The 17,189-nt window shown below is 44.1% G+C and overlaps 1 protein-coding gene across 1 annotated transcript; it reads right to left on the bottom strand.

The window, feature by feature from the left end:
- Window positions 1-733: 733 nt before the first annotated feature.
- zgc:174259 lies at window positions 734-3,710 on the bottom strand. Its single transcript, NM_001111208.2, has 5 exons — window positions 3,662-3,710; window positions 2,838-3,454; window positions 2,467-2,749; window positions 2,193-2,337; window positions 734-1,583 (listed from the first exon to the last, which is right to left on the bottom strand). Exons 2-5 carry the CDS (start codon window positions 3,439-3,441, stop codon window positions 1,383-1,385), a joined length of 1,233 nt encoding a protein of 410 aa, NP_001104678.2. The 5' UTR covers window positions 3,442-3,454; window positions 3,662-3,710; the 3' UTR covers window positions 734-1,382.
- Window positions 3,711-17,189: the final 13,479 nt, after the last annotated feature.

Below are 17,189 nucleotides of genomic sequence, written 5' to 3'. Positions count from 1 at the left end.
AGTAAAACGTCATAAGAACAATGTTTAGTGGCTCAGTGTATTACAACAGTGTTTTTAAAAGTCTAAACACTTTATTGATAAAGTGTACAACCAAACACATGTGGTTAGAACACAAACGAGTCACAGGTAATAAAGTATTAAGCGTTTTCCCGAAGTAAAGTCTGTCTAGCCAGGTCCAAGCAAAATGCCAGCAGGTGTCTGTAGCTCCGCTCACTCTCCGCCTCTTTGCAAAAGAAGCCAAGGATACCAAAGAAGGGAAGTGTTCAGAAACCTATGGGTGACGTCACGGATACTACGTGCATATATTTTACAGTCTATGGTTGCAGCGTAGGTTATTGTATAAAAAAAAAATGACAGAAACAAACACAGCACTATGTGACTAGTGAACCACCACCCCCCTTTTCTTTGTAAGTGTCTGAAGGGAAAGGCGCTTTCACATTTTACCATCCGGTATTGCTTATTTGGTGTACTGTGTCGACATCGATGCATTCAGGCAAAAGATCCAACACGATTCATTTATTCATTTATTAAATGTACATGCTGAATCACTGGTATGTTGTGGTTTTGAGTCACCTTTATTTTCAAGATCTGAGGTGAAATACTCTGCTGCTGCTGCAAAAAATGTCATTTAAAATGACATTTAAACTCACAAAACTCTTAGCATTTAACACTAAATAAAGCACATGAGGTGTATCTGAGGTGATCATTGTCAGTTTTCTGTTGTTCAGCTGCAGGAAATAGAAGCCGTCTCTAATATATCAATTCAAGGAGTTGGTTAGAACAAAAACTAATATGGGAAATATTTCTTCTTTCATATGCCGCTGCTTTTATTTAGAACACGGTTTAAATCAACCTTTAGGCCTGATCGTCAGACTCTCTCCTGTTGGTCCTCAATCTGGCAACCTGCATTTGCATGTACTTTGATCCAGGAATGCAATATCCTAGTTCAACTACTGGGTCAAACTTACATACTGCACCTTTAAGAAAAAGGTTTTGTGTTCTTCTACTGTGAGTGAAGTTCAGCAATTTGTTTTTGTATCGTTATTTTAGCTCCTTATTTTCCATCCAGAGTTGAGTTATTGAACACAAAATGTGTGATGTATGAAAGTAATCAAATCAGTAGTAAATAAATGAAATAAAATTATATAACAGTTGTCATTTGGTGGGTAAGATTAAATTAATCTCACAAAGTCTGCATGGCACCCTGTGTTGCAAGTCCAGTTTTTTGCATTTTATTTCCCACCATCACCTACATTAGCTGATCCAGCTGTTTTATAACAATAAGAACTGAACTCTGCAGGAAGTCAGCAATATATGGCACAGCAGTTGTTAAATGGTTTCCACCTACTGGTTAACATTGTTTTAACATCTTGTGGGCCACATCATAGTTTTTCATTTGGGTTGACCACTTTCCCAACGAAAAGGATGTTGTCATTTGTTTGATCCGTGATAAAGATCATGAATGGGCGATCAAAACTCAAATCACTCATTGGGCTGTAGGACATAAATCTTAAATGAACTGTTGTCACTGCTGCTGCGGTGGTTCCTTTCTCATCGATATCCAGAGTGGCTTTATGCAAAACCTAAAAGTGAATCAAACAAACTCCTCTTAAAGTCTTTTAATTGTATATTTAAAACAATCCCTGTCAAAACAGTCCCTGTGCTCAAATCTTCAAAAACTACAAAAGTTGCTGCCTGAATGGATTCAGTTCTGATTCACAGAGTCTTATTTTGATTTGACCAAATATTTAACTTGATAAGATTCAGTGAATATAAATTGAAAATAAATGCTGCTCATATTTCAGTAACACTTCAGTTACAGTAGGTCACGATTCATGCTATTAACTACTGGCTTATTACCTACTATTAAGACATTACCTGTTCATTAGTAGTTATAAAGTATATTCCTGTTCTGCATTCCTAATCTTACCCAAATCTAAACACAGCTTTTACTAACTATTATTAAACAGTTGATTTAGTTTGTTAGATTTAGTTTAGATAAGATTGTTAAGCTGGTAGTGTTAGTTATTGGTTTGTTAATAACAGGAATTGTAACCTAAACTAAAATGTTTTTTGTTTTTTTAATCGAAGGGTAAACATCAGTTTAGATACTGTATATAATATTTTCAGAACTGCAAATCACTGTTGACTTGACTTTTTGACTTTGAATAGAGATGGATTTGAAACTTTACTTTTGAAACGTAGATCTTTTCCTCTGAAACTCCTGTAAAGTCGGCTTTATCTGAAAACATATCAGCCATTCCCATTCCCTTCAAAATATCCTTTAGGGAGTATGATGTTTTCAGAGAAAGCTTGGGGACGTAGATGTCAACTTTTCTGCAGGAAAAAAAGAAGTCACTGTGGTTAAAGATGACGGGGTAATCCATATGATGAATGCACTTAAAACACTTTAATGAAACAATTGGGATGTAACTTTGGATTTTAGTTTAGATGTAGACAACCAACCGTTCAGATACACTTCTCCTCCACTTTTCAACGTGCTGTCTAGAGACTGTCATCTCTAGATCTTTGATGGTTTTTCGCCCCATGTGAACATCTGGGACAGCCAGAAACATGGAGAAGGAATCGTTGTAGTCAAGACAGAGGACTTTAGTGGACAGTTCAGCATCATAATAGACTTTGAGACGTTCATACTGATGCATCATTTGCACTGGAACGGTGGTCTTATCATCTATATGAAATGTACTCTCGCTGGTTGTTTTTGGGTTAAAAGGCTTGTCCCATTTTCCTTCAGAAGAAAGAGTGGAATTATTTAAGATCTAATGCCATTTCCAGAACTCCAATACTTTGACTATTGTGTATAGCTGCACACTTACCTTTAAAATATATGTATGTGAGAAGTACCATAAAAGTATCCGCATCCAGATCATCAACAGCTTGATTGATTTTTCCATGTGTTTTTTCCTCCACATATTTATTAATTTGATCGACTGTTTCTTTGACACTAAAATCTACAGTGAAGCCATCAGAGTGGTAAAACTCCTTCATGTCCTCCAGAAACTTGGAATGAGGCTTAAATCGGTCGCTTGCATAAAGAGCAGTGCCAACATCGATGTCCACTCCTGTCCTATTGCCGATGTCTTCCAGGAGACTGTGAAACAGCTGGTGCATTTCCTCAGTGCTGAAGATTGCACTACTGTAGCCAATGCCACTGAGAAGCTGCTGTTTGGTGTCTCCACCGGCTCCTAAAGAAAGCTCAGAAAGGGCCATAGACACACTGAACGGAGAGAAGAAGATGTTTTTAGACTGATAGTCAGGCGATTCTATAAGCCTCTTGTACAGGTGAAAAGCAAAATCGTTGTTCATGTTTATCAATGACGGGAGTTTAGCGCTAATGGGAGGTTGTTGTAAAGTCTCTTGATTCCCACAGACAACTATTGCAAAACCACAAATCCACAAAAATACACCGTTCTGTTCCATGGTCTTGAAGTCTCTGAGAAGAAATTGAACAGAGTTTAGCAACATTTTTGTGACAATGAGGACATGTTCGTGACAGTTTGACGCATCACTGACAATGAACAATTCATCTTGCTCTGTATTTTCTGTCTTCTAATGTTCATCTAAAAGATCATATTTACATATGTTTATCAAACAAAACAATTATTCAATAATTCAGATCTCAAGCACAGAAATGTCCTACCTCTTCAGACAGCTGTTGTTCCTCTTTTCTTAAACTAGACTGAGTTATAAAGCCTGTGCTCTTACAGTTTGTTTGATCTTAAAACAACCTTTAGTCTGTTTACTTTTTATTTAACTTTAGTAAGAAAATAAATTATTAACCTCCAAGAAAGCCCTCAAATCAGCAGTCAATAAATGGTCACAGGCCATCAGCATTTAACCTTAATGATATAAGAATGCAGTACAGTATGCACTTGTTATATCCATAATCATTTTCAGTCTAATCCCATTATTATTTAATTGAATTGTGTTTATGGAAGTGTTAGTTATTGGTTTGTTAATAACAGGAATTGTAACCTAAACTAAAATGTTTTTTTTTTTTTTTTTTATCAAAGGGTAAAAATCAGTTTAGATACTGTATATAATCTTTTCAGAACTGCAAATCACTGTTGACTTGACTTTTTGACTTTGAATAGAGATGGATTTGAAACTTTACTTTTGAAACGAAGATCTTTTCCTCTGAAACTCCTGTAAAGTCGGCTTTATCTGAAAACATATCAGCCATTCCCATTCCCTTCAAAATATCCTTCAGGGAGTATGATGCTTTCAGAGAAAGCTTGGGGACGTAGATGTCAACTATTCTGCAGGAAAAAAAAGAAGTCTCTGTGGTTAAAGATGACTGGGTAATCCATATGATGAACGCACTTAAAACACTTTAATGAAAAAATTAGGATGTAACTTTGGATTTTAGTTTAGATGTAGACAACCAACCGCTCAGATACACTTCTCCTCCACTTTTCAACGTGCTGCCTAGAGACTGTCATCTCTAGATCTTTGATGGTTTTTCTCCCCATGTGAACATCTGGGACTGCCAGAAACATGGAGAAGGAATCGTTGTAGTCAAGGCAGAGAACTTTAGTGGACAGTTCAGCATCATAATAGACTTTGACACGTTCATACTGATGCATCATTTGCACTGGAACGGTGGTCTTATCATCTATATGAAATGTACTCTCGCTGGTTGTTTCTGGGTTAAAAGGCTTGTCCCATTTTCCTTCAGAAGAAAGAGTGCAATTATTTAAGATCTAATGCCTCCAATACGTTGACTATTGTGTATAGCTGCACACTTACCTTTAAAATATATGTATGTGAGAAGTAAAATAAAATAAATTTATTAACCTCATAAGAAAGCCCTCAAATCAGCAGTCAATAAATGGTCGCAGGCTATCAGCATTTAACCTTAATGATGAGAAGACAGAATACAGTACAGTATGTACTTGTTATATCCGTAATCAGTTTCAGTCGAATCCTGTAATTATTTAATTGAATTTTGTTTATGGATGTATTATGATAATTAACTTTGGCTTTACTGTACTAATAGTGTAACATTTTTACTGTATCAATATAATTTGTATAACGTTCGAGGTTACTAAAGTAACCCTTCGTTCCCCGAGGAGGGGAACGGAAGCACTATAAGTGGATTTGATTGTAAAATCCACGCATTGGGAGGTTCGGTTCAGAAGCTACTCGTCTGAAAGAGTATTGAACGGGCCAATTAAGAATGAATTGGCAGCGCAAGCCTGCGCAGGTGAGCGGCATAAGCAATCAACTGAGTATATAAGCTCACCTGGCGCCAGCAGACGCTATCCTTTTTAAGCTGAAGAGACTTTCAACAGCTAAGGGACAGTCATTATGGCGACGGAGTATAGTGCTTCCGTTCCCCTCCTCGGGGAACGAAGGGTTACTTTAGTAACCTCGAACGTTCCCCTTCGGGGGGAACTTCAGCACTATAAGTGGATTTGATTGTAAAATCCACGCATTGGGAGCCCATTGAAAGCGCCATAATGACTGCACCTTACCAACACCCCCGATGAGGAGATAGTCAAGCAAGCGTGACGCACCCACATCATGGGGGGCGCGGTCCTCCAACGTGTCCCTGGCCCTAATTTATCCTACTTCAACAGAAGTTTTACGGATTTATATAATTTTTTTTTTTTTTTTGGGAAGTCGTGAGCATCTAGATAATTCTAGGAAATACGACAGTACGTTGGGAAGCGTGCAATCCCGATAGGGAGGACGCTGCGGAGGCCATCCGTTACCCAAGGGGGGATAGATGGCAGAATTTACATATGGACTAGCCCTAAAAAAGGGGGAGTACGCATAGCAAAAGAGTGGTTAGCGGGGAGGGAAGACACGGGTCCGCCCAGGGGGGGACTTAACCGTGGCTGAATAAGCATATGGGATCGCCTAGTGGGGACCACGCATAGCAGGCACCTTTACCCAAAACGCGGGCTGACCAGCGGGCAGACCTACAACGTAGTGGGCCAGCAAGTGACTCCTCCGCTGAGTCAGTGCTGGGGGCCACGGAGGAATCTGCAGGGCTCACCTGACGGGGAACTTTACTGACAGATAAAAAGGCGCACGTATCTCCGTGTTAGGGAAAATGGCGCAGCAAGCGTGTTTCAACACCCTACCGAATTGTTTCCTCAATCACCAAGGGTTACCTAATACCCTTGAGGAAACCGGCTCCACTCGCAGATTGTAAAACCTTGCAAATGTGTTGGGTGTCACCCAGCCCGCAGCTCTACAGATGTCTGTTAGAGGGGCGCCGCGTGCGTGCGCTCGAGAGGATGCGAAGCTCCGAGTGGAGTGCGCACGCGCTCTCGGGGGACGCGGCTCATCTCGGCTCTGATAGTGAAAGAAGGCATCCACAATCTAGTGGGAACTTATTTCGGTACGGCACTTCCCTGCTGCCGACCGCTATAACAGACGAAGAGCTGCTCAGATGATCTAAACTCTGAGTGCGGTCCGGATAATACGCAAAACGCGAACTGGACAATAAATAAGGGCTGGGTCTGCCTCCTCCGAGGGCAGCGCTTGCAGGCTCACTACCTCGTATTAAAACGGAGTGGTAGGAACCTTGGGCACATATCGCGGGCGGGGTCTCATACGTGAGAGAAGCCAGCCCAATTACAGGCACGAGTCACTGACCGAAAAATGCCTCCGGGTCCCCGACCCTCTGATCGATATCAACGCGACCAGCAGAGCTGTCTTCAGGGACAGAAATATACTGAGTCGAGGATCGAAGGGATCTGACGCGGCTTGTGTAGCGAGGGCGAGATCCTAAGAGGGCATGAGAGGGGGCGGGGTGGATTAATTCGCTTAACGCCCCTGAGGAACCGGATGATGAGGTTATGCGTTCCCACGGTGCTGCCAGCCACCGCGTTATGAGAGCGGAGATGGCAGCCACGTAACCTTGAGTGTGGAGGGCGACAGCCTGCTCTCCAGCTTCTCTCGGCGTAAAGAAAGCACAACGCTGATCTGGCAAATTACGGGGGTCTTCTCAGCGAGAGACACACCATTCAGTGAATAGACTTCACGTCAGGGCATAGGCGCGCTCGGGGAGGGGGCTCTAGCCCGAGTGACGGTATTAGCCACCGCAATCGGAGGTTACCTAAGTCTTCCTCGCGTCTAAAAATCTCCAAAGATCGGCGAGGGTGCCAGGTGGTGCCCTGTCCCTGAGAGAGTAGGTGCTCTCTCGAAGGGACTGCCAGGGGAGGGCTATCGCGAGGGAGAGCTCTGACATCCAGGTCCGGTTGAGCCAGAGGGGCGCAACCAGCAACCTGTTCCTCGTCCTCCCTGACCATGCACAGTAACTGCGCGAGCAGGCTCACTGGGGGAAACGCGTATTGCGCGTGCCCCGAGGCCAGCTGTAAGCCAGTGCATCCGTGCCGAGAGCGCTCGGTCAGGGAAAGAACAACTGGCAATGAGCGATCTCGGGGGAAGCAACAGATCGATCTGGGCTTCCCCGAATCGCGCCCATATCAGCTGAACAGACTCGGGGTGGAGTCTCCATGCTCCAGGACGCAAGGCTGCCGTGAGAGCGCATCGGCTGCACGGTTGAGCTTGCCTGAATATGAATGGCGTGCAGCGATTTCAGCCGCGGATGACTCCAGAGGAGCAGACGGCGGGCGAGCTGAGACATGCGGCGAGAGCGCATACCCCCTATACGGCTGATATACGCCACCGCCGCCGTACTGTCCGTCCTGACCAGCACGTGTTGCCGCTCCAGCACCGGAAAAAAACGGTGGAGAGCGAGGAACACTGCCAACAGCTCCAGGCGATATGCCAATGCAACTGGGTACCTTTCCACAGGTCCGCAGCCGCATGCCCGCAACGCACAGCCCCCCAGCCCGTGTTGGAAGCGTCTGCTGAAACGACAACAAGACTGGACGCCTGTTCTAGAGACACCCAGGCCTGTAGGAACGAGGGGTCGCTCCAAGGGCTGAGGGCGCGGCGACACAGCGCAGTAACAGAGACTCGGTGTGCGCGCGCGTGCCATGCGCGTCTGGGGACTCGATCGTGAAGCCAGTGCTGAAGTGGTCTCATATAGAATAATCCGAGCGGCATGAAGCGGCTGCGGATGCCATATGCCCCAGGAGCCTCTGAAATAGTTTCAGTGGGACCACTATCTTACTGTCGAGCTCTCTCAGACAGTACAGCATCAGCTGAGCGCGCTCTCCGGAGAGGCGCGCTGCCATGGTGACCGAGTCCAGCTCCAGCCCGAGAGAAGAGATCCTCTGCACAGGGGCGAGTTTGCTCTTTTCTCGGTTGACCTGAAACCCCCACAGGTGGAAGTGCCAGAGCACTTTGTCTCTGTGCATAATCAACTCTGTGCATAATCAAAGAGAGGGCAAATTCAGCCAGTCGTAAAGAAATTGAGTATGCAGATGCCCGCGAGCCGAAGGGGCGCTGAGGCACCCTCCGCGGGCTTGGTGCGGACCCGCGGAGACAGAGAGAGCCCGAAGGGGAGGGCTTTGTATTGCCAAGCTCGACCTTCAAACGCAAACCGCAGAACTGTCGGTGGCGAGGAAGAGTGGAGACATGGAAATACGCGTCCATCAGGTCTAATGCTGCAGACCAACCCAGAGGACGAACGCACCGGAGGATGCGCTTCTGCGTTAGCATTCTGAACGGCAGCTTGTGCAGGCAGCGGTTCAAAACGCGCAGATCTAGGATTGGCCGTAACCCACCGCTCTTTTTGGGCACGATGAAGCGTGGGCTGTAAAACCCGCTCTCCATCTCGGCTGGAGGGAGCGGCTCGATTGCATCCTTCGCCAGGAGGACAGCAATCTCCTCTCGCAAGACAGGGGCGGACAGGGGGCTGACCCTGGTGAATACACACCCGTGACTTGGGGGGCCGTTTCGCGAACTGAATCGCATAGCCGAGTCTGATTGTGCGTATGAGCCACCGCGAAGAGCTGGCCCGCGCTAACCAGGCAGGCAGAGCTCTCGCTAATGGACTCATCGCTACAATCGCTGACGTACCAGCAGTGGGGCAGCGCGGAGTGGGTGTGCTGATCCGGGAAGCTCGCGGGTCCCACGGAAAAGCTGGAGGTGAGATATTTTGCTCTCACTCCAAACCCGAGCTCCGGAGGGGAGGCTCGAGGGGTGGGAGAAAGGAGACCGTCCTCCCAGCGCTCGTGAGCCACTGGCGAAACGCACCGAATCTGCAAGCTAGAAAGCATAGCGTCCCAGACTGGCAGATTTCGGGCTGTCACATCTGGGGAAGTGAAAAGTGCCCTTTCATAATGTTTTCATGGCAGTAAAAAGTGCCGTTGGAAATGGGGCCCCGCCCTCCAGCGGGGAAAGAGCAAGTTCCCTCTTCTCCAGATGGCCTGTCCCAGGGGCGCTTCGCGGTCCGTTGCCGGACTTAACGGCGTTCTGGGCAGGGGGGCTGCCTGCTTCCGAGGTGCCCGACGCGCTCGCTTCGCCGAAGGCGTGTGCGGGGGCGGAGCAGCTCTCGTAGGCGGGCGCCTTCGGCGAGGAGCAGGTATGAATGGCACGGCGGGCGGAGCGGGCTACGGACCGCCGATAAGACATCACCCACCAACTGCTCTCTCACCGCCTTGAATTCCTGGGTGAATTCACAGACAGTGTCGCCGAACCTGGCTGGGGATATGGGGAAGTCAAGAAAGCGGACTTTGTCGACTTTGCGCATATCAGTCAGGGGTGGCGCTCCTGGACCACTAATGTGGACATCGTCCTCCCCAACGCACACGCAGCGGACTCAGTAGTCCGAAGAGCTAAGTCGGCGGCGGTGCGAAGCTCGTAAGCCTGGGTTGGACCCACCCTCGTGCAGCTCGGCCAGCGCCTGCGCTTGGTAGCGCTGGTAGGTGGCTATCGCATGCAAGGCGGAAGCAGCCTGGCCCGCAGCTATGTAAGCTCTAGCTCCGAGGGAGGTAGATAACTTACAGGCTTTGGATGGGAGACGAGGCGGACCCCGCCAAGAAGAGGCGCCGCGCGGATTTACCGCCATCGCGCACTCAACCTGAGGAATCGCCACATACCCCCTGGCTGTTTCACCGTCAAGAGTGGTTAGGGTGGAGGAACACGCAGCACGAGCAGAAAAAAGTGCTTTACAAGACCGCGTGAGCCTACTGTGCACCTCCGGGAAGAAGGGAACGCCCCTCTAGTCGGTCCGGCCGCGGAGCTGGGGGATAAACCATCTCCAACCCACGGCCGAAGCAGCCCGGGAAAGCACGGCTAACATGTCCGTTTCAGGATCCGTAGTGACAGCGCTCACCAGCCCGAAGGGGGCGAGCGGGTCTGGATCATCATTGGACAATGAAAGCCCACCCTCCGATGCCGCGGTGGACATCTGGTCTCCGGTGTCATCGGGCGTAAGGGCTACCATCTGTTAGACGGATCGCTTCCCCCGCCCGAAGCTTGGATGGAGCGCTTAGAGGAGCGGGAGGTCCGCGGGCCCGTGGGCGACGGATTATCTCTCGCTGAAACCCTCAGATCTGCCCGAGTGCCCGCTGCAGAGCAGGGGACAACTGGGGTGGTTCGCCCTTTTGCAAAGGCTAACCGCGATCTTGCGCAACAGTCATGGCATCGCAATGACGACATGAACTGCCCGCGAGCAGCGCATTAACATGCTGGACCCCCAGACATGTAACGCAGTGCCCGCGCCCATCATCCGAGGACAGGAAACCACCGCATCCAGAAACGCACAGTCGGAGCGCCGTCCTGATAAGGACGTGCTGCACGACTGTGTTGCTCTTTCTGTGAAGTTTGCAACTTTATACGCACCGCTCTGGAGGACCGGACCCAAAGAACGCCAGGCAAGGGAGAAACCCAGCTCGACCGTCTGCCACTGCGTGTACACACTCTGGACCGGGAGAATGCTCTCGTTCGCTCAGAATCGCTGGTCACAGCAGGAGGAACCCTCATCGACTCAATCAGAAAGTCTCTGAAGCGAAAAGGATAGCGTCTGCTGGCGCCAGGTGAGCTTATATACTCAGTTGATTGCTTATGCCGCTCACCTGCGCAGGCTTGCGCTGCCAATTCATTCTTAATTGGCCCGTTCAATACTCTTTCAGACGAGTAGCTTCTGAACCGAACCTCCCAATGCGTGGATTTTACAATCAAATCCACTTATAGTGCTGAAGTTCCCCCCGAAGGGGAACCACAGTTTTACTACAAACACAAAGCTATATTTAGTGTAGAAAAAAAACTAAAATCTTAAAAATAAATTGAGTAACATGTCATTGACATTGATAAGGTAAAGGGTCTAATGGAAAGGTCATCACAGCTGACCAATCAGCAAATATTATTTTATATAAAATAATTTGATTACCTAATAGAAGACATATATTATTATGCAAATAATTATTATGGTGTAAAGGGTGCATGTCAACAAATCAATGATAAAAAGACATTGATCCACTTTCTCCACAAATACACACAGATGACTGTAGGCTGGGTGAAGGGAAGGAAAGCCATTGACCATCAAGATTAGCAAACTATTTATGTCCACTCTAATGCGTTTTCATTTGAAAACGCATATTTTTGTCTCCATTTTGCCCTTCCATCCACACTGAGGCGCGTTTTTAGGAAACAAAAACGTATCTTTTTGAAAACGCTCTCCAAAGTGGATAAATTTGAAAACGGCATTTTTGTGTCGTAGTGTAGACTGTGAAAACGGAGTCTTTTGAAAACGATGATGCGTTTTTTGTCATGTGACAGACATTAATTCAGCAAAAATGGTGGACCACATCTTGCAGCATTTGTTTTGGATGCTCTCAGTTTTGACAGCATTGTTAAAAATTAATGTAAGTTTGTATATGCTCCAGCTTGGTTTTTATCAAAGGACATGGAATGTGTACTCAGCTGTTATTTAGCGGCAGGTCTAGACCACAGTTAGGGTTCAGGCCGTACATGGAGCGGAGATTTTGGGTGAGACCTGGACGATGTCGTGTGTGGTGGTATAACTTTGTGTGTGGACTTGTTGTGCCTGAGGAGTGGCGTGAGAACTTCAGAATGTCTCGGGATTCTTTGTATCGTCTGAGTGAGCTGTTACGACCTCACATTCAAGGCCAGCCAATGCGAATAAGATCACCGGTGGATGTTGTTACAAAGGTTGCATGTACTTTGTACTATTTAGGCGTTGAAGGCAGGCTGCGGAAAACAGCGAATGCGTTTGGATTAGCCAGACAAACTGTGTCCAAAATAATCAAAGAAGTGTGCAGGGCACACATTTCACATTTCATCTGGGCCCTAGTATGTTTCACTTCCATTTACAGAAACTGAGGTGCAGAGGCTTGTCACAAACTTTTATCAAACACATGGGATGCCGCAGTGTCTTGAAGCCATTGACTGCATGCATATTCTGTAGAAATAAAACAGCCTTCCGCCCACTCCACTGATTACATCAACAGAAAAAACAGCTTCTCGCTAAATATCCAGGCTATCTGTGATTACAAATACTATTTCATGGACGTTGTTATTAAATGGCCTGGCAGCGTACACGATGTGCGCATATTTGCGAATTCAAAAATCAATGCTTACTTGAAATATGGAAAAATTCCTTCTTGTCCAAAAGTAATCGTGGAAGGAGAAGATCCTATTCCTGTCTTTCTTCTAGGAGACCCGACATACCCCCTGCTTCCCTATGTCATGAAAGAGTATGCGAGTGGAGGAAATACTCCTTAAGAACAGTACTTTGGGTTGTCATTGTGCAAGTGCAGAATGGTGATTGAATGCGCATTTGGCCCGCTAAAAGCACGATTCGGAGCATTACGGAGGGCAATGGACATAAATCTGGACGATCTTCTGTTCATTTTCAATGCTTGTTTTGTTTTGCATAACTTTTGTGAAGCTAACAGAGAAATCGTTCCAGACCAAACTGTTGCTGCAGCTGTCCAGTATGACAGAGACTTCCAGCCACCAACACAGCACAATAATTTCAGAAAAGAATGCAACGAAACTGAGGAAAGATGAGTAAGAAGTGTGCTTACCATGTTTTTTGACCCGTGAATGATGCTCTTCATTTTTTGGAAGCAATTCAGTATATTCTATATCATTTTTGCAACCTACTGTTGAATTGCCATTGTCAAATATGCTTTAATTTATGGGGTTTACAATATTTAGTTCAATTGTATCAGCTTTTTTTTATTTTGAAGTTGTGATAGCGTACACTGTGAACATGAAGAGTCTGAAGTGCTTAATTGTAACAGTCATATTTACCATTTGTGTTAAAGCACTGCACTGAGTCTCTACGTTTTTTTTTATATATGTTTTTTATTGCAAATACTACAATTAAACGTTCACAACCAAGTAATAATTATCAAAATCTAGTCTGTATGACATTGAGCTTGTGTGATTAATTCTTCCTTTTAAATTGTATCATATACACCTTTCTGTGAACAAAAATATATCTAAAGTGCTTATGCTCCTGAATAGTGCATTCAACATTAAAACCGAGGTTGTATTCATTAAAGTTTCTGTAAAGCAACAAAAAAAATTACTTCTTGATTTGTTATTGCTGAAATTATCAGCTGAAAAGTCCACTGTCAGAAAGTACAGTGACAAGCATTACAAGCATACAGTTCAGGCATTGTAAACATTACTGCAGAACCTCAAAATGTCAAAAGCAAATAACACAGTTACTTTACTGTAAACTTTAGGAAAAATGTGCATTGCAATAAAAGAATAAACAACTGAAACACAGGGTCAACTTTGTAACCATGGCTACGATAAACATAAACAAGCCATTGCAATTAAACCAAATACAAAACAAGATTCATTTTAGGAACTTTAAGGGTTAAAGACCTCACTACTCTCTGTCATCAGAGTAAATATACTCAGTGTACGAAAAAGGAGCAGTATCTTGGTGTTGTGGTGGTGTTGGTTGTGCTGCTGCTGAAGATGGGGCAGAGGCACCAACTGGAGCATAGAGGTAACCATAATGCTGCTGATGGTGTGAGCTGTTATGTGATGGTGGCGGTGGTGCAACAAACGGATTCTGGGCCATTGACTGTCTCATAAGCACAAATAGATCTGTAACTGAATTTGCCAGTTTTTCAATGTTTGATGTTAGTCTGCCAATATTCTCTGAGAAATCTTTGTTTGCAGCCTCCATCCTCTCAAATGTCTGCCTCCTCAGCTTGAGATCTTCTTGTGCAAGTGTAATGAGCTGACCTTCATTTGACAGTTTACGTTTAAGCCTCTCTTGTCTGTACGATGAAAGTGTTGCGTTCAACCTGTCACATCTGTTTTGTAGCTCTGTAGGTGTCCCAACTGTGTCCGAGTCCTGACTTGCTGTAACAGGAGAAGGAGTAGAACTACACAGCGAAGGAGAAGGGCTATCGCGACTGGTTGATGGTGGTTAAGTGTCATCAGTGCTGTTGTTTATTTCGTTTGTTTCGATACCGCAACTGATGGTATAGTGACGGCCGAAGAACCACCCCAAATCTGTTCGCACAGCTCAAAGTACAACAGTAGTACTCTTCCATGCCCGCTTTTCTTTCCGGAGTCTACTGCGTGTCTGTACTTAAGCCTTATAGCCTTGAGTTTAGTAATGTCGTTTTTACTGTGAGGGTAAGCAGCGTCATCTGCAGAATACTGTTCTTCAAAGCGGTCAAATACATTGGCGTATTTGTTTTGGCACGTCTACCAGTCTACATTTTCTCTCTCTTTTGCAACTTTGTATTCACGTGTTACTCCAAGCAGCAACTCCACTTCATTGTCAGTCCATTTAAAAAACTCTGTGCTTTTCCTTGACATTTTGAATGTGTGCTAATCTCCCTCTCTACAACTGACCGAGTCCGAGAATGGACATCATTGTATCTGCTCTCTTGGTCAGTTTTTGGGTTGTTGAGGGGGGTTAACAGCCACGTCTTTAATGGATAACCGTGGTCTTCTAAGATGCAGTTGAAAAATTACACTCAAAATAAATAAATAAAAAAACTAGGCTGGAATAATATCTTTAATGCATCATACCAACTAAAGCCTCATACCATGCTGTTTATGAGAAGAAATGAATCATGGGTTGACCAAGGCCACACTGTTAGACCTTACCGGGTTTTTTTACAGTAGAATACTGGCAACACTGTTGCCAGCCACTCACTGTAAAAGTTTAGTTACAGTAAGTAAGTGGCAACAGTGTTGCCAGTTAATTACTGTAACTGAACCATTACAGTGAGTGGCTGGCAACAGTGTTGCCAGTTATTTACTGTAACTGAACCGATACAGTGAGTAGATGGCAACAGTGTTGCCAGTTAATTACTGTAATACAGCAGCAGTGGTAACTAACTGGAAACTGTGTACAGGTAATTACTGTATTGTAGTGTTACAAATCACTGCATTATACTGCATACACATTAATAGTATGTCATATATAGTTATTGTAGTGTTACTAAAATTAATCAGTATTCTTAGCTGTTATTTAAAAATAGAAGGCATAACATTTTTCAGACAAATTTATTTTATTGTTTTGGCACCAAACAAATAAATAACAGAAAAAGTATAACAAAATCAAGAAATCAGCAGATATAAATATTGTCTTGCATATTACAGGTCTGCACAGTAAGGCTGCGGTCACACTAACATTTGAGCAAGCAAAATTCTGTCATACTGCACTGCGAAGTGGAATAAAACAAAGTGAGTTGTGGAATTAAACAAAATAATTAGAGATTGAAAAAGCAAGCCAGAGAGGTCATGTTTTGATCTTTGATTGGTATCAAGCAATCACATGATGTGATTTCGCATGTCAGCGTGCTCCAAGCTTGAACTTTCCAATGCTACGAATTATGAAATTTGTTGCATGAGCTATCATTCCAGGTCTGCAGTACTCACATCCGTATGACTGGAAGTCTATAGGGAGAAAAGTGCAGTGTGACCGGGACTTTAAGCTGTAATTCTAATTAAACACACCTGATCAAACTAATTAAGGCTTGTTAGAAATCTACAGGTAATGTTGAAGCAGGGTGGGTACTAAACTCTGCTGCGCTGCAGTTCTCTAGGAACTTGGAGTTTGACCCCCATGGTATATAGCAGGGGTGCTCAATCCTGTTCCTGGATATCTACCTTCCTGCAGATTTCAGTTGCTACCCATATCAAACACACCTGCCTGTAATTATCAAGCTTTGTTCAGGTCCTAATTAATTGGTTTAGGTGTGTTTGATATGGATAGCAACTGAAATCTGCAGGAAGGTGGATCAGCAAATGAACAGCAAAAAACACAACATAATTATTTTTAATTTTAAAGTTTTAAATAATTAAAAACAGTGTCAAATCTTAATAAAAAGTTTAAAGTAATTATAAAAAATAAAAATAAAGTTGGCAACACCGAAAAACCAAAGGATCCAATCTTTTATTGTTATAATTATCTCATGACAACAAACTTTTTTATTGTTTCTAATATAATTTCATAGGTGGAAACACTGCTCTGAAAAATACTTAGCAACAAACTCACAACCTGGGACCTGACAGTGGAGCTTTTGTGTGTGTATGGCTATGTGTATCATGTTTTTGTGATTCCCTGTGATGATGTGCACATGTTACCTTACAGAGATGAAGGAATTTCATTTTGGCTTAGTTGCCAGAAAGATACATACAACTGTAAGCATCTGTACATTATGGCAGTATGCAATATCCAATAAATACTTAAACAAAAGTAATGTAAGAAGTTATATGAGGAGAGGCTAACTAGCTAACAATATAGCTTTCAAGTACACAGTTCAAGATAACAAAAATATAACTTAAAACACAGCCTTATTTTAGAAACCCTCAAAAACATTTGAACACATTTTACTCACTCATTGTAGATTCTTATTTAAAGCCTAAAACATATCAGACTCTACATCTGAATTGATAGAGAATAGAGCGCACTCAGCAGTAAACAAATCAAACACCTGGCTCCCTTAAAGGGCCAGCATTTTCTGAAAACTCTTTCTAACACCTTTGTGTTTAGAATAAGAAAGACAGCCTGTGGTAGTGTGTGGTGATGCCTAAATCATTATTTTCTGCCTTTAAAATGCACGTCTCTATAAATAGCAACATAAACCATCAGAGAAGATGGGACAGTAATGGTTGAACAGTAATTTGCTATTTATTGTCAGTTACTATCTGTAATGATTACATTAAGTAAATTACTGGAATTTATTCTTTGCACTACACAATTTCATACAAAGTCTACTCCTTTTACAGTAAAATAATATGTGTTAATAAATAATAAATGTTTTCTTTTATTACAGCAAAACACT

This window comes from Danio rerio, chromosome 5 (assembly GCF_049306965.1).
Source record: "Danio rerio strain Tuebingen ecotype United States chromosome 5, GRCz12tu, whole genome shotgun sequence".
Lineage (NCBI taxonomy): Eukaryota > Metazoa > Chordata > Actinopteri > Cypriniformes > Danionidae > Danio > Danio rerio.
The sequence above is the reverse complement of the archived record's forward strand: the minus strand, read 5'-3'. Positions and strand labels throughout refer to the sequence as shown.